Source organism: Thalia democratica, chromosome 6 (genome assembly GCF_965202585.1).
Source record: "Thalia democratica chromosome 6, ktThaDemo2.hap1.1, whole genome shotgun sequence".
Taxonomy (NCBI): Eukaryota; Metazoa; Chordata; class Thaliacea; order Salpida; family Salpidae; genus Thalia; species Thalia democratica.
Window position 1 is genome coordinate 17786824 of NC_139170.1, and position 24476 is coordinate 17811299.

Here is a 24476-nt window from a genome sequence, read left to right on the forward strand (position 1 = left end):
AGCATAAAATAAATAAAGCCTCTTAAAACAACAAGCAATTAATAAATGTATTATAAAGTATTAAAAAACCTAAAATATTTAAGTTTACTTGCTTTAACTTTAAAGAGTTAAGTGTATTGAACAGCCTATAAAGTAATATTAAACTTTATCACGATTTTTCTTGTTTGTAATACATTTATACAAACCTAGTAGTTTTTTTTTTTTTTTTTTGAAACGGTATATGTACTTCATTAAAAGCTTCATAGATTTATTAATTTATTCTTTATAATACTAAAAAAGTAAATAATGTACTGATTTATGTAAAAATTTAAAATACTTTATTTGTACTGTAATCTAGTGTTTAACATGCATAAGCTCAACTAATGGTAATAGATTACTTGATTACTGGTAAGTTTTGTTAATCTAATACTGCGTTTATAAAACGAAACAAAACCGTTGAACATATTCATAAGATATCAGTAAATAGTTAGTATATATTTGTATTCAGGTATCTTTACAGAGAGAATTTCTAAATTTACATATTCATTTCGTAAAAGTAAGAATAAAGATGGGACTTAAAAGCAAAGCTACATAATATATTATACTTTTATTTTTTAAACGCTAGTCAACCCTACGAAATGAATATGTAACATACTTAATTTAACAAAATATCATAGTTAAACTAACAGCTACTGATATAAATGTTTTTATACAAGTTTTAAAACCATTGTTGATTCGAAGTTTAATTTATTGTTAAAAGTATTTTTTATGTTTTTTAAGGAAAACCCTAGGTGCAATAGTTTGAATTAGCTTAGTCTTCTTATAAAATACACGAAAAATTCCTAAACATTTGTTTTTAAAGACTAATAACGTATTTAAGGTATTGTTAATTTTTAATACACTACTTTTACAAAGAATATACATTTTTACAGTTTTAATTCGATCAAAATATATTAATTAAACAAAATTAAACAAAATTAAACACTTAAATTTTTGATGTATTGATAAGTCACAAAAAAAACTCAAGAGTTAAAAGTCTATATTTTAAGCCCTAGCTATATAAAATTTTAAAAATAACTAAATCAGTTTTAATTACAAAAATGTTACTGTAAACTTTCTATTAGCTTGTTCACGCTCTTAACTTTTAGAAATTAAATACTATAAAAAATCTTTATTTCAGATTAAAGCTAACAAAACAGAAAAAAAAGATATAAAGTAACAGTAAGTTATCAACAAGAGTATATAATAACTATTTTATTAAATTATAAAACTTGACCCTGTTATAAATAGAAGCACTTTGAAAAGTTAGCAAATGTTATTATAATTAAAACTTTAAATAAACGAGCTTAACTCCAAGACAAGTACTTTACAACTAATTTAAAACTTCAAAAATTACAATAAAGTGGTTAAAGCCTAGAGTCAGTCTATTTTTATTGTGAAAAACTTTCTTTATCAAGGAAAAATTTAAACAAACTTCTACTTTGCGAGTAAAAACTAATTTGCTTTTTAATTAAGCTTTGATTGTATTCCTTTATTCTTGCAACCTTTCCTTATAAACAGGTACTATTTTGTCACTTGTATAAAATAACGTTAAACAAGTGTCAAGTTGTCTGACAATTAAATACATCAGGGGTCGGCGGCATTTTCTTAATTGCGGGCAAAGTTTCCTAGAAGAACGTCTCTGCGGACTGCACTGTATAAAAAAGGTCTTCCAGGGTCCGCAGATAGTTTAAAATACTTGTAATAACCAGCATAACAGCTTTACTTTTAACAAAATAAGTGTCAAAATTAGCAATAGTAAAGTAGTAGTATTGATAAATTTTTAAACTAAGAGCCTAGTTGTAAGCTTTCACCACAAAAAAAATTCTTACCTTGCGGGCCCCAGATTTTGGCTTTGAGGACCGAATTTGGCACGCGGGCCGCAGTTTGCCGACCCCGAAATAAAAAGTTTAAACTCAAAACTGTCGAGATTTTGTATTCAAATAAGATAAAATCTTTCAAAGGTGAATAAAAATAGCTCTTTACAATATTGAACTGTTTTAGACAACTTAAGTTTAGCTTTTCGTATCTATAAATAATAAGAACTTTTATCAATGAAAATTTATACTGATGCAATAAACTTTTCAGTATTGTTCTAAAAGTGTGCATCAACAAAATTTCAATGATGTTGTATATTTTGACATGAACAAGTTTTTTATAAACATTTCATTTCTCGGTACAAACTTATGGTTTTGATGATTACAATCTGACTAAAATAAAAGTAGTTTTTGTATCGAAATATACATACTTTTATTTATTGTATAACTTTTCAATAAAGCTTTCGAGTAAGAAAAAACTGATATTTTAGTTTAAGATGAACTAGTTTTTACAATTTAAAAAAAAAAATTAACATCGTTTGTTCAAACTTTTCTTTCTCACTATTTGTTTGAAAATCTTGTACTTGAATTCTACTTACAACTACTAAAATCATTTAGAGGAGAACATCTGAGTATTTTAAACGTAAAAATAAAAGTAGCCTAATTGCAGTTTGCATTAAGTTTTGAGTTTTTTGTGAATATTTTTTCAAGTTTATTATTATCAGCTTTTAATAAGTTTGTTTTACTGAAATACAAAAAAAAATATTTCTGTTTTTTTTTTTTAGTGCTACTGTGCATCAAAAAACTAACTTTAAAAAAATGAGCAATTAAATAATGAAGATAGCTAGTTGTTTATTAAAAAAAAAAAGTTTATAAATTTGTTCGATTGAGCTCGATATCTTTTGTAACTCGGTTACCGAAAAGTTTTTTTCCACATAAGGTCCTTTGACTAAAGTTTGATTTCTTTGTTGTGTTCAACAAAGTTATATTCTTCAAATGTAAATTATATTACAAAAGCTTGTTTTTTGAAATATTTTTTTCAAAGTTAAAACTAAAGATTAAACTTATAAATGCTTCATTTTTTGCTTCTGTACTATTAAATGCTTAGTATTATAAAATTTTATAAATGAAAACGTAAGTTAGAACTTTGTGTAAACTGATAATCTTACATTTAAGTTTTATCAAAGCAGTTTAGTAACAAATACAGTAAGGACATCGATAATGTACGTACATTTAACTCATACCTCACATGAAATGCATAAGTCATATATTTGAGAATTTTACTGCACGATTTTATTTTCAATTTTAAGTTTAATATCAAGTTTAACGATTTTATTTTAACAAAAGTAAGACCTAATCTAGTTTATTTTAGCGATTTTAGATGTTGTCAAAAAAAATCATGTAAAAACTACTTTTTCGATCATTAAACTTCTTTCGTTTTTCTTTTACATTAGAAATTTTATTTCCCTTATTTTTGAGGTTTGATGCGTGTACCTTATCAATGTCCCTACTTTACCTACTTTTTAAGTTTGTAGGTGTTGCCATATATAGATAAAAAGTATCATTTAAACTACATAGCCTATTTGTATTTAAAAAGATAAAAGTAAGAAAGCAATACTGTTAAAATGAAATATAAAAACTTTGATAAGTTTTTATTGCCAGAATAATCGTAAAAAATATATTATTTTACTTGCTTGCAAAAAAAAAGAATACAAGTTACATATATTCTTAAATATATTGTATGAGAACTATTGTAAAGTATGGTATACATAGCTCTGAAGTAAAATCTATTTTCTATTTTAAAAATTCATACACGTAAAGTTTTCTAAGTTTTTCTAACACTTTTTTTTTAATTTTAACTATTATACGTAAAATGATAATACTACATATATAGCATATTAAAGTAGTTAATTACTTACATTGTGTTTTTAGTACAAGTAAATACCAAGCTGTATAGAAACAAGGCTATAAAAAAGCTTATTTTATAATTACTTTATTATTAGCAGACATCACTTAACTTTTATATTTACAAGTGATCTCAATTGCATCCATACGTACGGTAATTTGCATAGGATATGTTTTGCTTTGTATAAGATTTCATGATAAACTGTTTTCACCAGTTATATAATTTATCTTGACCTATTTTTTAAAGCTATATAAGTTTTTATTTACAAGTCTTTTAAAAATAAAAAAAAAACAACTAATAAAGGTAGTAGGAGTTTTTATCAAATTTTTGTAAAAATTTTTTGTGAAAAAACTTTTAATTAAACTTGTATTATGCTCAAGATTTCATATTTCTTTATTTATCTGATGTTTATAGTTTTTAAATAGGTTCTAATACAACTTAAGCAATTGTAACAAATGTAACAAATACTTAAGCAATTTCAAATTTTTATGAATATAATAAAAGATTAAAGATAACGTTTATCTAAAACTAAATGTTTTTTTTCTTTGTAGTTTTGAAAAAATAAAAAGGTTTCAACATAAAAATAACTTATTTGAATACAAACTTAAAATGAGTTTATATAAAGCAGGCTTAAAACAAGTCGAAAGAATATTATACAGTTTGTTTCCAAGATATAGATTAAAAAAAATTCTATATTAAATACGGTTTTAAAGCTAATTAGTATTGCATATCTTTTATACTAATAATTTAGCTTTAAAACTTTAAAAAAAACTGAAGATTTGACATTTCATAGCAAGTATTAAGTAAAAATAGCACATTTATAAATAATATTTGATTATTAGTCTTAAATTTAAAAAAAAGTAATCTAAAGCACAGTAAATTCCTATTAGTTTTAACAACAAGAAGTATAAGAAGATATGACTATGTAGTAAATGGGGACGGGTCAAATATGCACAAAGAGGCAATTTTGCATAAATACACTGCACGAGATAAAAATAAAAAATTAATATTCAAAAAAAGTACTGACCAAGTGTAAGGGGTAACAGTGAAAGTAAAGAAAAAGAATGTATTTGATAGAAAATGTTAAAATGAAAAAAAAAATACCGACTAAGGGTAAGGGGTGACAGTGAAAGTTTAAAATTAAATAAAATGTCACGAACAACAGTGAGGGTAAGGGGTTACAGCGATAGTAAAAAAAAGCATATATTAAAAAATAAAAAAAATCAACCCGTGCAATGCCCCTTCGTCCAAAAGTGTCTCTTCGTGCATAATAGTAACCAACCCGTAGTACATATGTAACTTGTTAACATACAGAAACATATGTTAGTTTTATAAAGAAAAGAAGAATACTATTAAACTTGTATTCCAGTGAAATTGTTCCGTTAGGATCTCCATTAGCAAACAATTGACTTAAATGTTTGATAAATATTCTATTAACATTACAAAACTTTAAGTTTTGGAGCTATAATTACAAATTTTAATAATATAAACTTTCATTGTAAGTTCATTAAAATAATTTTTTAGACATATTTAGTTTTAAATTTTGTATATGATAATCGGTACAAAAAGAGTTAAACCATAACAACTCCATGTAGATTGTATTACTAGATATCAAACTTCCTTAAACTAAAACTTTCCAAATGTTTTTTAAATTAGAAAAGATTTATTTTACTTTGCATTTTTTATCTTTATCAAAAAAAATAAAATTGTAAAGATAAGTTGGTAGCAAATGTTCAGCTAAATGCTTTTAAATCAGTGCTTCCAAAACTCATATTTTTATTTCGTTCACTTGGCAAAAATTTGAAAACAATCGTCCCCCCTTATTAGATATCGGCCCTTAACTATTAAATTACCCTTTTGTTTCGCCCGCTTTGGGGTATCCATGTTTCAAACAATAGTATTAATTTTTTTTTTTAATTTAAAGTATAATTTTTATACCAAAAACAAAAATGTATATACTTATTTAATTCAATAATGTACGTACAAAATAATTCCAAAACACATATTAATCATGTAAATAAAATGAAGAACCAAACAAACTAAACAAACTTTTTCTAGGCCAAAATTAAAAAGATATTTTAATTTAATCGACAATTAAAAATAAGACAGCTACAAGCTTTAAAACGTGACTGATGAAATATTTATATGTTTAATAGAAATTAAAATAAGCGTAACTAATTATATGAAGATAAATTTTGCAAAATCGTTCCAAAAAATACTACATGATTCTCTTAAACACAGTATAAACAAAAGTAATTTCTAAAAACTTGTTGATCAAAATACCTTAAGCATAAATAATTAGCTTAATAACGTGACTAAAATCAATTTAATGCTTAAAATTAGTGTTTAAATGTATATAAATACATGACTTTAAAAAATTTAAAAACAAAACATAGTTACGTTAAAAAACAACCTTGGTAATTTTATAGAACCTTTTTTAACAAAGTAATAACAAAATATTAAGTCTCCAAATAATTAGATTAAAAAAAAAATATTCAATGATTAAAAAAACATTTTTTTAAGTTAACTATTGCAAAATAAAATTACAATGAAAAAACTTAAATAAAAATAAAGAAGGAATGAAACTGTCGAAAATATTGCCTTACTAAATTTTATTGCAATTAAAAAAGTTTTAAAGGAAACGCAGATTAGCTATAAATTGTTTGATTTATATGCTTAATTATAATTATACCAATGTCTCATTCCAACCACTTAGCTTTTACGGATTTAAAAATCTGGTATAAAACTTGTCACTGTTTAATGACCAATCTATTTTTCTAAACATAAAATTATGTGCAGTTTAAAACACAAACAACAAAAAAGTTAACTAGGTATTTCATAAAATGTTTTCATAAACAGAAAGATACTAAACATGTTGATATACTCGGAAAACCTATTATACTCAGAAATTAAAGTACTTTAAAGCGTCTAGGTTTTACATTTTTGTTGTTTCAGCAATACAGAGTACAAGAAAAACGTTGTGAACCGTTGAATTGTTAATATCAATTGAAAAAGTTATATAAACTATTATAAATGTTATGTTATCAAAAATTGTGACTGCACATATAGAAGTACCAAACTAAGACAAAATTGCAATGAAACAAACAGTAAGCAAAAAGGTCGGATTTTACAACTAAGAAATATTCAAACAACTCAGACAGCAAGCACTAGTTTAAATACAAATAATGACTAGAAACTATTTTTTCCTACCCAGGCTGATGAGGCTGCGGAAGCTGGAGTGGGACTTGCGGTTGCGCAGTTTCGACGAGGACGACTCCGAAGCGACGCTCTTCGACGGCGAAACGAGGGAATTTTTCGTGGGGCTTTCCCCGTCTGAGCTCTTCTTCTTGCGTATTGAGAACATGCGCTTGAGCTTGGACATCCGCTTCTTTTTCTTCTTCTTTATGTGAGGATCTTCCGGAACGGAGAGCATCTCGCTCCCGTACCTCGAATAAGATGACAGATCTGTTTTTGTTTACGTTTTTTAAATAAAATGCTTATGTTTATTAGCATACCAGACATAAAAAAATAACAAAATAAAATGCTAACAATTGAAAAATATACATAATTATTTTGTAATATTCTTTTGAGTGTCATTGTCTGATAAGCTATAGCAATTAATTGAATTACTTTCAAATAAATTTTGTTATGCAAGAACTTTAAAAAATAACATTTTGATTTATGTTTTTACTTGTACTAAAGGCATAAAGTCACTACACTCAAAAAAATATCTTGCTCAGTAGTTTTATTTAATTCAGGCATTATAATTGGATCCTTTTGCTTAAGTTGACTACATAATTTTACATACCTTTTGTTTCAAAATTTTAATAAAACTATTAGAAGTGGTTATCTGTATGTCCTTGTGTTAATTGGGTAACAAAACTTATATAATATACTCGTTTATATTTTCAGATAAAAAAGTTTATTTAAACAGGCAAAGTAATACAAGTAAACGATCTTAGTTTATTTGAAAATAAAGTTGTAAAGAAATAATTCGAAATTTAAGTTAAATCGTCCCACTACCTTCTACTTATATTCAATTTTCATTGAGTAATTACGTCTCAAGAATATTGTATAAACATTAGACAAAGGTCGTATAATTAACTTAGTTAAACGTGGTTATAATAGTACATTTTATTGAAAACAAAAACTTAATAGTATATACTATATAACAAAATAAATATGTTTTAAAAATCATCAGTTATTTGAATTTTGAACGAAATAAAACTTGCTAAATTGAAAAAGTATTAATACAAAAGAGTAGTATTTATTGAAAGCCTTTTCCATATATATAAATATATATTTACAATTGAAATTAATAAACCTATTTTATAAAACTTTCACCTTTATTTACTAACCTTTGTTTTTTAATAATTTATTTTATGATGTTTAACTATGAATTGGAAATTGCCTTGTAAGTTTAAATTCGTTTTTAAAACACACTTTTTACCACAAATAAAAACATTTTTACAATACTACTTAGATAGTGTAAATTCATGACACTTATCAGGAATATTCAAAAACCGGGGTACCGCCATAAAACTGAAAAAAATCTTACTATCTTAAAATAATTACTGCCTTTTAAAATTGTTAACAACTTAAATAAAAATAACTCTAAAAATATAACTCAATTACAAATATATAACTCAACTTATTTACGAACCTTTTACTACATTGTAAAAATATATTATTCAACTTTTTTTATTGCTACTAGAGACTTTAATTAGTCGATATTTCATTCTTAGTTTATAATCTATTAAAACTTTTATATCTAAGTTCAATAAAAGCTGACTAATAACCTGAACATATGAACAAAAATTAAAAAATATATAATTAATGAAATCCATCGATTACAAACTTATTTTATATAAGCTTCAGATAATTGTGTTAAAAGTATGCATATAAATAAAACAATATGTATATTTAAGTATGAGTTTTGATAACTTACTCAACGCATTTATTTTCTTGTTTAAAGTTTTATATGTATAAAGTTAAAAAAAAACTTATTAAATAAATCTAAAATTAATTGTCATATACTTCTTTTCTCTAAGCATAACTAACAAAATAAACGTACGTGTCAAAGCAAGTTCAACTATAACTGCTGGAATAATAAACAGATTATTGAATTTAGATCATAGATTGAATAAGTGATACCGTCTAACTAAAGTTATATTGAAGAAAATGTTACTACCGATTAAGTCCATTTAAAATAATTAGTCTTAATATGTAATATAAACGAAATCAAAACAGTTAAAGTTAGTCTTAAACATCAATCATTGAAGCTCGCATAAGTTTTCAAAAGAATGTAAATGGTTGTTGGACTTATTTATTCTTCAACTCATGTTCACTGTCGATTGTATACTTTTGATTCTATATAAAATACTTAATTTGACTTTCCTTAGAAGTTTTATAAGCGTTGGATTATAATAATATTAAGTATCATTTTGAAACTATATTGTTTTTAATAAATTTATCACTTCAGTTATTATTATGAATACTTTATTTGTACTAATAAATACCACCACTACTCATTTGATATTGAGATTTTTAGGTTTAGCCATCTACATCAATTGGTTTCAAAATATTATACAAAATCAAGTTCAAAAAAAAGTTTTAGCTAATATTACAAATAGTCCAAGCATAAAAACAAACGATGCACACTTTAAAGACAAACATTCTGGGTAAAAATAGTCAGATATTCCCTAAGTTTAAGGCAAAATAACAAACTTAGTATTACTACAAAAAAATTGTATACACTATGTAAAAATCAGTACTTTCAAACTATTTACATAAATTGTAACAAAAAACTTCTAAACTTTCTTTATAATTTTCTAAAAATAAGTTTACTGATCAATCACTAACCGAATAAGTGACAAACTTTTAAATAAGAAAAACTTGCACCAACCAAAAGTCTGGTCATCATCACTAGTTGAAGGTTGAGTTTGCAACGTAATCATTTCTCCCTCAACTGATAGTTGCTTGTCGTAGTTACTATGAAAACTTTGAGTTCTCCGCACATCTTAACATTACGAATTGCAAAATTATTCACACTAATTGCTATAAAATTAATGGATGCAAAATTTAATAGCTCAAATTTCATATATACTTAAATTTTAGGACTAAATTGAAAATAAATTAAAGAACTAAACTTTCGGATCTTCTAAAAACATATTGAAGTACTTTAAAAGTTTAAATGATGCAAAAATAAATCTGGATAAAAGATAAAAATTTAAAAACACTAAATTTTATAATAATTTATCTTCTACTGTTCTATCAAAAGGCTTTTAGAAAATATCAATTAATTTACTAAAACCTGAAAAAGCAAAACAAACTTCAAACTGTGCAAGTCAATGTATAACATTAACGGGTAGCTGTAAAATTTGCACGAGCGTACAAAATTGCACGAAGATACTTTTGCACGAGGGAATAAAATTGCACAAAGACATTTTGCACGGGTTGATTTTTTTTTTGATCACTGTTACCCCTAAGCCTTACTCTTGATCGGTAACTTTTTTTTTTTTTTAATAATTTTTCTTAGTTATTTTTTTTTATAATCACTGCTACCCCTAGCACTTACCCTCGGTCAATAACTTTTTTCTTTTTTTTATTTATTTATCTTTTAGTTTTTTTTCTGTTTTTTTTTAATACAATTTTTTTACTCTCGTGCAAAAATGACCCTCCGTGCGTAATTGACCCTTGGTGCAAATTTGTCTTCGTGCAATTTTTTCTTCGTGCAACTTTGACCCGTTCTCAATTTTAACTACTGCAAACTTTTACAACTAACCTTGAACTTTGAGATGATTTCCTGCTTCATTTGAAACTGAACTACTGCTCCTCAATGGTGGCTTGACTGTTTTTCAAACCAAATTTCAATTTAAAACATAAAAACCAAAAAAATGCATGCAAAAATTATTTTAGATGTCAATAAACAAGCTAGTTTTACTTTTGTTATTTGGTATGTTCAATTTGACACCATCGTTTCTTACAACTTTATTCTCTTTTTCTGACGGCAATACAATGTTCACAGATTTCGTCGGAGATTTCTGTGATCAAAGTAATTGAAACATTTAAAGTAGTACAAAATAAATATGATGTATTTGATTTTTTTTTAACAAACTCGTTTAAGTAATTATTTAATTTAATAACAACATTTGTTTAGCTAAGCTATTTTAAAACTTCATTGTGTGGTTTTTAATTTTGAAATGCAATATGTGTATACTCTTTTCAGTTTAAATTGACGGCAGTAAGCGTTCAACAATATTTACAGCTTTCAGTAGAAGCTAAAGATAACTTTTGAGAACTTATGTTCGGTTTTTACATATGAAAAATTGTATTTACAAATTATATAAGCTTTTACATCACAGCAAGTGTTGCTTTTAAAAATAATTTTTGTTTATAAACTTAGATAAGAACATAGCGTTACAACTATGACTAAGTAAATATAAACTAAACAAAAGCAACTAGTTATAAAAGCGAAATCAATGCTCAAAAACAAACAATTTAAACAAAATAAAATATCGCACCCTTGTCGTTAACATAACAGCGCCTTAAATGAGTTCATAAAAGTATAAAGAAACTTGCAATGAAACTTTAATTATATATCGATTGAACCTTTTCAACGGCGCACACGATAATTCTCGACTTGATATTCTCAACAGGATGTTTGAAGTCGTTCAAAACGCTCTCCTCCACCGATGTGTTCACATATCTCACATTATCTACAGTTATACATGTTTATACATTTTATCTAATTAAGTTTCTTTCTTACAAATTTGAAGGTTTTCAACTAAAATTAAACAAAGTTGAAACTGAAACACAACTCTGGTTAGAGAGCAAAATACTAACTTGATCAACTAAATAATATATTAAAGGCTTAAATGCACTATAAGCACGTTTCGTTTAGTTGTTATGCAAATGGACGTTTACCTTATAAAAACTAATTAAGCTTAATTATTAGGAGTTTGCCAAATGATTTTGGCAAATTTTATCCCTGGGTTTTAAAATTTCTTGCAGGTTTTTTAAAGTACACATTTTCAGGTCTAATTTTAGTTTGAAGTTTAGTTTAAGGTAAAAAACTTTATTAATTAGTATAAAATATTGAAAAAATACTGTAAAGCTACTTTAATTGTGTTTTTTAATTAAAAAAATGTTTGATGATGACAAAAAAAATGTCTGCATGATAAGTTTTTTGCGTCAAATCGGAATTTTACTACTCAACATGTAAAAATTGTTTAAAACTCCAGGTTTTTCCAGGTTTCTTTTTCAAATTTTCTCACATTACAAGTTTTTTAACCTAAGTTGTCAAATTCAAGGTTTTTTCGGGATTCAAGATTTTTTGGCAACCCTGTTATTATCAAAAAATAATTGCGTAATTACCTTGGTCTACAGAATAACTTTCATTATCACTTTCTGTTGATTTTTTGGCAGGCGAAGATCTGTCAGTATAAAACAACTTTTTATTATATAACTTTGTTAGTATATTACAAAACATTAAAAACAAATAAACTTTAACGATGATGTCACTTTTGTAGTTGGAGAAGAAGTTGTACTAGTAGAACTGGTTAAATTTCTAAAAATAATTAAACAAACTTATAAAAATTAATTATTTATTTTATTTTTTTAACAATCAGTACTTAGTATTTTTAAATTTAGCTTTATAAAATTATTTAGAGATTAATATTTTAACTTATAAAATACAAACCTATTACACTTTTCTGCATACGAGTTAGTTTCTATATTTTCCCCTGAAAAAACAAGCCTATTAGCTAATATTACTATTTTGATTACAAAATTATGACACATACCTTCCTCATCAACAACTTTCAATTCATTATGGTACAGCGCGTCACCTTCCTTTTCTCTGACGTCATAAAAAGCCGTATGTGACGTAACAACGATGGAAGAGTCGTACAAAGACGACGATCCGGCGCTCCCCCTTTCATCATCCGCTTCACTTCCATCTATGGTCCACTGAAAGTTGGTTGCCATGCAAGCGTCGACCACGTGATTGCCCACTACCTGTTGCCATGACAACAGTAACTTAGTCTTGGTTTTAAATTTTAATGTGGGTTGAAAAGAAGGGTCAAGCGACAATAGACTGCAGAAAAATATTTTTAGAGATAACAAAATTAAACACAGTTGGATAGAGCCGTTTATTTATTTGCTTTCAAAATTGATTTTATTTCTTTTTTGATACACGTATTTCAGAAGTTCAAATGTGGCCAATTTTTGCTATTTTTCAGTTTAAAAATCACTAGAAGTTCTTTATATTTCTTTTCACCAAAATTTAATTGCAAAAACTAAACAGAAGTAGCTAAAATAATTAATTATAACAAATTTTCTTACCAAATTTCTATAGTTTATCATAGCGTCTATCGAGTAAGATTAGTTGTTTGAAAATTCAAACTTTGTTTTATTGCTTTTTTTATAATAAAAGTAAATATTCTTCAGAATGTTGCTTACCAGAACGTTAAAAAAAATTTTTAGTCCTAAAAAGAAAAAATTATGAAAAAAATATTTTGTAGGTTCTATATTGTATGTCATCTAGCCTAAACATAAGAAGTTTTACTTTCTGAGGTTGTATGCAGTATTCCTAAAAATTGCCCTAGAAACACCCTTGAAACATTTTTAAAACATAAATTCAAATATTTTAGTTCAATGGTGACTATACCATACCAGACAAAATATGTAAAAATAGATATGTATAAGTATTTAAGATATTTTCTAGTAATTGTTGCAAGTTTTAATTTGGAAGTAAATTTAAAAGGTACTTGGAGTAATTCTTCAACAAAAAATTAACAAAAATTGGCCGCATTTAAACTTTTATAACTTCTTAAATACTTATAGCAAAATAAAAAATTTTTTTAAATAAAACCCAAGTTCTACCTAACAATTTATAGCTTTCAATTTAGTTTTCTAATCATCAAAAAAGTCAATTTACTGCTTGCCCACAAAATGTATAATTAAACTCTCATGTTATAAATATAACTAAGAATGTTTAAATATTCGATGTATATTTTTATAAATTTAAACTAGATTAGTTTAGTTTATTTAGTTCAAGTCATTAAAATACTGGGGTCATTTACAGACTCATGTCACAAACTGTTAAGTGACCTATAAGTAAAATATTATATGTAAGATTATTTTAAAAGCAGGCAATAATTAATTAACGTTTAACTATGTATAAACTAATTCTTTTTAACATGACTTTAAAAGCAACAAAAACTATTATCGTGACTAAATACAACAATGAAAACACATTTCTAATACTATTAATCATAAAAAAAACAAAGTTAAGTACTTCTAAAAGCACGAAATAAAACAATAAAGCTTCAATAAGAAAATATTTTTTCACACTTCTAACCCAGTACAAACCTCGGGAACAGTCGATTGAATGTGCTGGTTGTGTGCTTTCATTTTGAAAGTAACTTTGTGTTTTTCAGTCGAAGGTGTGCAATTAATAAAAACATCGTTGTTCATTTTCCTAGTCAACTCCACATTAAACTGATTTATTTAACTATTATTTTTATTCATCAAGATTTTTTTTATTTAAAATAAGTTTTACTTTGATTATAGACGATAAGCTAGTTTATTCTCTTTAATAACTAAAACACAAAAAAAAATTGCTGTTTTAAAATAGTTAACAAACTGTAATATGGAAAAAAAACATGTACCTTACTTTTAAAAAGCTTTAAAAAAAGGTTAATCTAATAATAACTATTCAAAAATAAAAATTTAAGCGTAAGATAACAAGAGATCCTAGCGAAATAAGTTCACTGGTATATATAATATTAACAAATTCTACAGTATCCTTTCTTTATTACACTAACACATGCTTCTGTGTGTTAACCGACTAACACACTTCAACGGAGCTATGAAATTAAGGAGGTACTCACTTCCTTGATATGAGTACTTTCTTGATTTAATAGCTTTTTTGAAGTATGTTAATCCATTAACAAACAGAAACATGTGTTAGTTTAATAAAAAAAGGATACTGTAGAACTTGTTATTATTAATCTGATAATATTAATTTATTATAAATGTTAAATAGAAATGTTCAACTTAACACCAACTGACTTTTCCTTCAAACTTTGTAATAATAAGTGAATGAGTTGATTGAACGAGTTGAGTGTGTATTTTCTCCTGTACGTCCGTCAAAAAACCAAAATCTGAAGTTTCAACCGTCACTTTCATCGTCTGCGTATTTCGTTAAAATTAAATAAAAATAATTTTAAAAATTTATCTAAGTTTTTATACTTTAATAATTTCATAATTTGAAAACAGTAGATTACTATTAGTTTAACATTAGACTTCACCACTTGACAATCAACAATAGTTTTCGAAGCAATCTAGGACCGGTTTCGTATAATTAGGACTCTTCTAGCAGACATATTCATGATAAACAGATGTATTATTGTAACAAGTGGGTGTAATACATTAGTTCTGAAGCATCCGTTACAAGGTACAATTAAAAAACTGATGCAACTAAATCTTCACAACTAAACGTCTAAGACATTTATAGTTTTAACAGACAAGTCCTACATAAGTACGAAACAAGTCAGAGAATTGTCAAAGGAATTGTTGTTATGCAATGCAGCCTAGTGCCTTTAAAATTATGGTGAAAACATGTGAGTTTTGCTAAAAGTATTCAAACCACTGCTTCTAGTTAGTTAAACTAAACTTCAAAAGAACTAAGTTAAAGTCAAAACTATCAAATTATTAATTTGATTTTAAAATATAAATAAGGCTATGAAGTATTTTCAGTCTTTTGCGAGTAAATAATTTTTTTAAGATACTATATAAACCAGGGTTTCCCAAAAAGAAAAATTGTGTTCTTTTAGGAGCGATTTTGGTTATCACGGATGTTAGTTAGTAAGGTGGAAAAAATTAAATGAGTAATTAACTATTAAAGGGGCGATATCTTATAACTGAGGGCGATAAATTAAATCTCTGCCAAGGGGGCGTTCAAGAAAGCGAGTTAGATACACCCTTATATAAACACTTCATTAAACTTTACAAACAAATTATATTAGTGTTGGGTTTAAACGATTTAATGAAAATTTTATTAGTAGAATAAAAAATTTTAAAATACAACTTGCTGTTTAAAAACTTTAAATACTGAGCGAAAAATATATGTTACAAAACAAAACTATTTTAACATTTTATATCTACACCGACATATCATAATAAACTGTTACCATTGATCCGTTTTTATCTGTTTGAATGTCTTCAATTTTTTTCACCCATGGTGTAACCGTACCCTCCCGAAAACCATAAACAAAAATTGACATTTCATTCTATGAATATATATAATTCAATTAAATAAAAAAATTCTGTAAAATTTTTAGGAAAAAGAATCATTTATTTTAAATACTTATGTTTAAAACTTCTTCAGAAGACTGATAAATTGAACTTAAGTACAAAAAAATATTTTAATAGTTTTTATAAAAGACAAACAAGGTTTAAACCAGAGACTCTTAGAAAATCAAGTGAGTAATTTTTTGTTTTATTTTAGTTTATCACTTCAAAAATACTCAAAAAGTTTGTATGTTTCAAAGTAATTGCAACATTAATGAAAATTTACTCATTTTAGTTACTTTTTAACTTGTTAAAAAATATAACATTTACTTTTATATGAAAGCTGCTTACACGACTATTCAAAAAACAACAATTTAAATTCTGACAGTTCAAATCTTATAAAAAAAATTAAAGGTTTTTCATCTCAAAAAACTATTCATATTTTTTTAAATTGAAAATGCTCATGTAGGTCTAATTTTTAAGAACATGAAGACAAAAAAGGTTTAAATAAAATATTTACAAAATGAGAAAACTTATAATTACTAAAAATTAAAATATTTTAGCAAGTTAAATACTTATTCTAGCCATATGTCAAGAATACTTTAAAATAGAGAAAAAAAAAATGCTCATGTATGTATGATTTATAAAATAAAGATGTTTTTTTTTGAACATTTATTAAAAGAGATAATTGACAACATAAGAATTAATAGAATTTGAACTGTCGGAGTTTGAATTTTCAGAACTTGAATTATCATGCATCTATAAAAGCTTATTTATGAACTATATTAAAAATTTTATCTAAGAGTGCAAATTTTTGATATGAATGTGTGGACAGCAATTTTATTGTCCTCAATTTTCTGAGATATTAAAACACGACCTAACAATTTTTCAGGTTACCTCAAATTTTCAGAAAACTAATTTTAAATAGTCTAAAAGGTTTATAGTGCTAGAACTTTTAAAATATTGAAAAAGTTAAGTTTTAGATTAAGAGGCAAAAAGGGGTAGTTTTAAAAAATGATACTTCAACATTTTAAATTATATTTTACTAGTAAGTTTTAAATACTAGTTTTACACTTACGGTAAAAATTTGGTGAATATTAGTTTGAAAATAAGTAGAAGATATATATTAAGTGAAAAAATATTTTTATGCTGTTTCTTTGGTGCCTTCTATTAGACACCTATGGAACTGGTTTTGATATCTTATATCTTGAAAATTGCTTTAAATTTTGTTAAGGGGCTAAAAGTTTGTAATAGCTAAGATAAAACTATACGAAAATTCTAATAGCAAAGGTAGACTTGTAAAAAAAGGAACTTGTAAAATACTCCTGTGGCCATAGGTTTTGTTAACTATTCACAATAACCTTAAAGTAACATTACATTTAAAGTCTCATGGAAAAAAAAAATTAGGTAACAACTTTGATAAAACCTTCTGCTTATAAAACTTACATTTTGAATGTCAAGATTGGCGTTGACGTCATCAAGCCACCGTTGAACGTGTAAAGGCAGAGAGGTGTGTTTGTTGGTTAAAGTGAACCACCTCAAAGTTTGGTTGACCCATGCCAGGTTACTGTAAACGTTGTCTACGTTTTGCAGTGTTGGTACATCACGCTCTTTCTCTTCCTCCAACCTTGCATTGGAAAAAAATAGTTTACATGTGTCTTATGAATATTCTCAATGTTTTTTATTTATTTTGAAAACATTTTTTAATGTAGTTTTTTATAATGGGTTACTGTAAAGAGTAAATATTTCTAGCGCGCTTACTATAAAACTAATCTAAAAAATTTTGCAATTTTTTATTCCATCTGAATGGAATATCTTAACTTACATATAAGATGTTTTAGTAAAACGAACTATACTAACAAAACCTATTTTTTAAACTATTTTATTAAAACAGATATTTTACATTTTTAAACAAATTATATTTATAAACATAATAACATGTTATATTGTTGTTATATTATTATGTTGTTAAGCATGTTATATAAATTTTTAAAATTCACTAAGAACTTTTTCTTAATTATAAATTGCATTTTAACTTCCTAAAAAAGTTCAAAACTCTGTTAATATTTTTAAGTATCTACATTTAGAACTATTTTCCAAAACTTATTAATTTAGTTAGGACAATTAAAATTAAACTTAAGGAAATAAAAATTTAATAAAATTTTATTAGAATAAAAAATTTAATGAATTAAAATTGAATTATTTTAACAAAGTGATGTACTATAATAAATTTTATTAAATCAATTTGTCTCAAAACTTTTAGTATCCTTTATTTTAATCAATAGGAAAGAATAAATACTAGATTAACTAATCTTTAAAGTATCGAGTGGACTCTATTCAGAGTATATTAAAATAAACATTAAAACTTGATTTTAAACTGAAATAAAAAGACTAAAATTTCAAACTTTTAGGTATGGTTAACATAGTTTTAGGTGTTGATAAATAGTTACGAAAAGCTTAAAACAATTTTAAAAGAACTTTTTTAATAATAATTCAAAGCTTTTAACAACATAAAATATTTTTTTGAATTTTTTTCATATTTTAAATACTTTTATTTAATATACTATGATTTTATTTTTGGATAAGAATTGCTTTGTAACTAATGAATAAAGTGAAACTTTACAATATACTATTGAACTAAATAGTAAATATCATAGAACAAGACTATAAATAAACTTTATTATTCTAAAACAGCACTAAATATTCGAAACAAACTTCTGTTGCAAGTAAAGACGGTGTATTGTGTACAAAGATACTACTATAAGCAGCACTTGGATTAGCGGTGTGCCAACTCCAGATTCTAGGAGGCTGTTGTAACTAGTAGAAACAAAATAAGCAGCTCTTACAGTTATTGAAGATAACAAAGCCATATAAAAATAAATTTCTTACTAGCCAGCTGAAATTAGCTAAGAAGTAAAAGATACAAAGTTAAAGCGAACTTATTTTAATATCATTTCCTACGTAAAACAAATTTCTATAATTAATCAATAAAATTTTTCTATAATTAATCAATAAAAATTTTCTAAAAATATCCTTATTTAAATTTTGCAATTTACTAAAACACATCAACAGATAAAAATATTGTCCTAAAGTGTAGATCAATAAATATACATTTATAAACTTAAAAGTTTAATAAATTTAAAACAATTTAGGTTGAAACTTGATCATATAAGCTTTAAAAATAGTAATGTATATACAATATTTACTTATTAAAGTTTGCAGCGCTTTTTACAAGCTTATAAGAAAACTGTTTTAAAAAATTAGTTAAAATGTATTGTAAAATATTTTAAAAACATTTCAATTTTTAGGTTTTTAAGTGATGAGTAAGAAACTCAAAAAACAACATAAAAAAGCTCATACTTAAGTTTAGTCCAAATTAAGTTTCATTTTAATGTTCATTGCACTAAGCTCTTGACTCAAGTACAAAAATACAAAGGGTATTTGGAGCAAACCCAATTCTGTAGTCTCACCACACATTTGACAAAGCCAATTTCTTTTCACAAATTTCTCTGAAATTTTTGCATTTGAAGGCTGCTTTTTCAATTTTGTGGAAAACAATCCACATTTTTTGCAAACATAAATTTGACAGTAGTCTGAACAATTCATAAGCCTATCCTGAATTACGCTTGCACAGCCGTGTGCAATAAGTGCATCTCTTTCCATTTCTCCAAAACGAACACCACCTCCGCGCTTACGACCTTGAACAGGTTGCTGAGTAATTGAATCAACACTTCCTGTAGTCCTGCACTGGAACTTATCACTTACCATATGTCTTAAACGCTGATAATAAACAGGACCCATAAAAATTTGCACTTCATATGTCTCACCAGTCTTTCCATTTGTCATAAACTCTACACCTTGGCTATTGAAACCAGCTTCCCTTAACCTGTCTTCAAAGTAATTCAAAGCACTATCCTTTTCATTAAAAGTAAATGGAGTTGCATCATAACAATGACCATGCATTGATGCAGCTTTGCCAGCTAAAAATTCTATCATCATTCCAATTGTCATACGAGATGGAAAACCATGAGGATTGAAAATAATATCAGGAGTCATTCCTGCTTGGGTGAATGGCATGTCTTCTATAGGCAAAAATTGGGCACAAATACCCTTCTGACCTGCCCTGCTAGCAAATTTATCTCCAATAATAGTATTTCTTTCTATTCTATAAGTAATACGAACTCTTTGCATAATTTGATCACCTTTGTCATTACCTAAGACACTAAGATTTTCAACATATGCAGTTTCTAAACCTTTATATTTTTTAACTTCCATATCACCATTACGAGTATCAATAGTGCTGTATAAGTTACAACCAGTGGTTAGCCTTTGACCAATATAAGGCAATCCATCATTATCTAGGTTTAATTCTTTGTATCTCCAAGAGTCTTTATTAACTCCAAATACAATGTAAGAATTTTTCTCTTTAGTTGGTAGAGCACTTAAAATTTCAGACTTATATATTGATCCTCTACAAAATCCATTTTCATGGGAAGCCTTGTTTATTGTAACAGCATCTTCCATAGTATATCCTGAATAGGATATTACAGCTACAATAGCATTTGTTCCAGAAGGATACTCATCACATCCAAATTGATCATACTTATAAGGGCGAACCATAGGTGCTTGAGGTGATTCAAGGTTATATAACTTGTTATCTGCCCTGTATTTTATTGCTTGAGCAGAAGTTCCCATTGTCTGTTTACCCATTTGACACTGATACATATTTCTTGGAGATTGGTTGTAGTCAGAAAAGGGCGTCAAACTTGCAGCAAAACTTAGTATACTATCTTGTGTGAGCTCTTGGTGAGTAGTTTCAGCAAACTTTTCTTCTTCTTTTACACATATATCTAAATAAACTTGTTCAAAAGTTCCAATGTACTCATTCATTTTTAAATGAACATTCCTAACGGGGCGTTTCATTTGAGCTAAATCATAAAAAAGATAAAGACTAGGGTATTGTTGAGCTTTATCAGAAAAAGGAACTAAACATACTTCTAATGGAAGTTCATGCTTTGTTTTTAAAAATCTTAAATTTTTAACTAAATGAATACTAATGCTTTTAGAAACAAATCCAATTCTTTTACCATTAAATAAAACTGGGTACTCTTCACCTGTTTCAGACAAATCTTTTTCCATATAACTTTTTAAACACTGATATATTTCAGGAATTTCACAAAGGCTATTATTAACTTCACACAAATATGTCATGTGGTTTAATAGGCCACAAGGAGTACCATCAGGAGTGTGCACACAACACAAAAAACCCCAAGTCTCTGGTAATAACTTTCTAACAGTTGTTGTTCTCATTGTGGTAAAAAACTGACCTCTGTGTACAGCTCTAAAATGGGAAGCATATCGCATAAAATTAAGTTTATCAGCTATAACCGATAAACCCTTATCTTGCATAAGGCCTAAACCAGTAGGAGACTTCAGTAAGTTACCAGTACAAACAACATTAAAAAACTGTTTGCAACAATCACCTTTAGGGCTTCCAATAAAATTTTTTACTAACGAATCAAACTCATGTTCTTCATTTGTTCGAATGCTTTCAGGCCTGCTATTCTCACTTTTAGGTCTGTAGTGCCTTAAAACAGCTAATCTAACATCTTTCTGCCATGACTGTAAACTTTCTTTTAGAATCATTGTAAAAAGATGGCCTGGTAGAAGAATTTCATGATGTTGAGATGAATCTGGGTTTTCTGGTAAACACTTTCCTTTAGCTAAGCAATAGAGTTTTTGAGCCATGTAACACAAAAGATTAAACTTATCAATGTTGTTGTCTAAATGTACTAATATATGGTCTTTAATAAATTTTTTACCGATATCAGCATGACTTTTCCATGTAGGACTTAAAAGTTTATCTTTAAATTTATCACCAAGATATCTTAAATAATATTTTTGGTTTTTTAGTTGCTTGTTTTGCTTGTTTTTTTCATTATTTTCACGAATCATTTCTTTAATACATTGTGAAAACTCAGGAAGGTTTGAACCTTTTTTAAGTTCTTCAACTAACTTATAATCTTCGTAGTTTACAAGACACTTTAAAATTAGTATTAAAGGAATATAAAAATTTGCCTTATTGTGAAAAACACAAATACTCATATTTCCTGTTTTCAAATAATGCAAGAACATAGGTTGTATTGACTGGTCAGCTCCAACTGATTTAAAATTTATTGCAAACTCTGAATAATCTTTACCTCTACTTTCATAACTCTTTTTAGACAAAGCAAGAGGGTAATTTCTTCTTTGAGTAGTCAACATTCGAATTACTTTCTCATTACCATTTCCTATAAAATATCCTCCCATCTCTTCACTTTCTTCTTTGTGTGCAACAAGTTCAGAAGGTGACATACCATACAGGTGACATTTTTTACTCTTGACCATCATGGGTATACTTCCAAGGATTGTCTTTACAACATGTAAATCATCTCCATTTTTAGTAACTTTAACTGCTACTTCTAGCCTACCACTATAATTTGTGCCCCTTATTCTACACTCATAAGGATACACATTTTTATTTTTGCTAGTAACTCCAACTGGTACCTCTGGTTTTTTAACATCAATGTTAATAAATGAAATACAATAAACATCTCTATTGATTACTATTTCTATAGGCTCTATTGACTTATGCACTTGTTTAACTCCATCTTTTAAAAACCAATCAAATGAGTCAATATGAGATTTAGTTAATCGTTGCATTTTTTCATTTTGAGCTGGTTTAAGCTTTCCATAAAAATTTGTTTGGTTATTTTCACCAACAGTTAAACCTTTATAGGAAGGTTCACTTTCTGAAAATATATTTTGAAGTATTGTCATTTTTATTAAACCTGTTAAAAAAAACTATTTTATATTGTACCCAAATTTTACTACAATTTTTGAACCATTTATAAATTAAAGTATGAATATTAAAATAAAATTATTTCTATTTAATTCAACAATTGAGATAACTTTTAAGATTCAATTTTATACCATATGTTTTGTTCTTAAAATTATTAAAAATTTTCTATAGAATAACCAAGTCTATACTATTTAAACAAAACCAACTAGTGTGTAGAAGGAATAAGATATGTAAAGTAGGTCTAACTTTAATCTATAATATTTTTTTTTATTTTTATACAATAAATTTCAGGTATTCTTACATAGAAACCCTTATAGATATAAGGATACTAAAGTAAAACACAATTCAGACTTGCTTTAACTAAATTTGTAGTCTACAAGTTTTTTTGTTTAGTTACACATATTTTTTTACATAGTTACAATTTTAAGAAAAAGCTTCAACCGGCCAAAGTTTATAGAAATTTTATGTTTTTTTTTCAGAACTAAAGCAAGATAGACTAGTTTATTTAAAACTTATATTATTAATTTACTATAACTTACCAGGTATAATATCATTGTAAAATGTAAACTAGTATGCTACATCAGTAGCTTTATACTGTCAATAATACATTTTACAAAAATATTTAATATAATTTCTATGCACTATTTCCTTTACACAAGATATATATATAGGTTCACAGCAATATCTAGTTCAACAATTTTAGTTTTAGCTTTTAAGAAAGATCAACCTGAAAAATAACTAAAGCATTTTTAAACTTTAGAAATAGTTTAAGAGTATAAAGGGGTAACAAATTTTAGAAAAAAAAACATATCCTATTCAGGGTGACCTCTTCTAGGTTTTCTGAATTTCTTCCAGCTTTTTTAAAGTACATGCTTTTGATACTACTTTCAGTAAAAAGCTAAGTTTGAGAAATTGTTTTAAGTAGTACAACAACATTGAAATGATACTGTAAAGCTACTTTAAATGTGTTTTTAATTTAAAAATGTTTAATGATGACAAAAATTTAATATATATGAAAGATTGTTTGTGACAAAACAAAATTTTGCTACTTATAAGTACTCATACTTTACATATAAAAATTGTTTAAAATTCCAGGAATTTTAGTGTTTTTTTTTTTCAAAATTTCAGGTTTTACCAGGTTTTTTTTTTTAATTTCTCATATTTCAGATTTTTTAGCCTAAATTGTCAAATTCCAGGTTTAGTGGCCACCCTGATTGTATGCATAATATAGACTTGTTATATAATTACTATTTACTATCAAGGTTAAATATGTCACCTAATTATAAATAGGTTTAATGAGTCAGTATTATTTTTTTAAGAAAACTTCAAAGAGTTTATACTAGCTATGTGGTCCTGATTCAGTCTAATATTTTCAAATATATCAAATTAGCTTAAGTTTGTGGCACCATGTGTTGTTTGAAACATGTATTATAATTTTCATCCAACCAAACCTAACCTTCAATTTGTTATATACCATTACCTCTAGCAGGCCTAACACAAAACTAAACTTATGTGTTTGAAATAAGTTGTTGTTGTCTCTTTCAGCTGTAACTTCGATATGCAATAATTTTGTAGGTTAATACACTTTGCAGGATTA

The 24476-nt window shown here is 26.3% G+C and overlaps 2 protein-coding genes across 3 annotated transcripts; both read right to left on the reverse strand.

Annotated features, from left to right (window-relative positions):
* Positions 1-6314: 6314 nt before the first annotated feature.
* Positions 6315-18935, reverse strand: LOC145838289 (uncharacterized). Of its 2 annotated transcripts, XM_082945858.1 has the most exons (14): positions 18754-18935; positions 17485-17665; positions 15939-16037; positions 14818-14937; positions 14116-14244; positions 12546-12759; positions 12443-12485; positions 12248-12310; positions 12118-12176; positions 11353-11459; positions 10685-10784; positions 10526-10591; positions 9647-9760; positions 6315-7206 (listed from the first exon to the last, which is right to left on the reverse strand). In XM_082945858.1, the coding sequence occupies exons 1-14, from the start codon at positions 18906-18908 to the stop codon at positions 6938-6940; spliced, it is 1719 nt and encodes a 572-aa protein (XP_082801984.1). In that variant the 5' UTR covers positions 18909-18935; the 3' UTR covers positions 6315-6937. The 2 variants fall into 2 exon arrangements, with proteins under 2 accessions (XP_082801984.1, XP_082801985.1); XM_082945859.1 differs by lacking the exon at positions 12248-12310.
* Positions 18936-19198: 263 nt separating this feature from the next.
* Positions 19199-22863, reverse strand: LOC145837801 (DNA-directed RNA polymerase I subunit RPA2-like). Its single transcript, XM_082945251.1, has one exon. It carries the CDS (start codon positions 22855-22857, stop codon positions 19405-19407), a length of 3453 nt encoding a protein of 1150 aa, XP_082801377.1. The 5' UTR covers positions 22858-22863; the 3' UTR covers positions 19199-19404.
* Between the last annotated feature and the right edge of the window lie 1613 nt (positions 22864-24476).

What these genes read in the sequence shown, in the direction of transcription:
- LOC145838289 (XM_082945858.1), bottom strand. Translation starts at nt 18,908, where the DNA reads ATGGCTTTGTTATCTTCAATAACTGTAAGAGCTGCTTATTTTGTTTCT. An exon ending in TATGCAGAAAAGTGTAATAG is followed by an intron (nt 12,311 to 12,442) that starts GTTTGTATTTTA and finishes AATTATTTTTAG; the next exon opens with AAATTTAACCAGTTCTACTA. An exon ending in TGATGATGACCAGACTTTTG is followed by an intron (nt 7,207 to 9,646) that starts GTTGGTGCAAGT and finishes AAACAAAAACAG; the next exon opens with ATCTGTCATCTTATTCGAGG.
- LOC145837801 (XM_082945251.1), bottom strand. Translation starts at nt 22,857, where the DNA reads ATGACAATACTTCAAAATATATTTTCAGAAAGTGAACCTTCCTATAAA.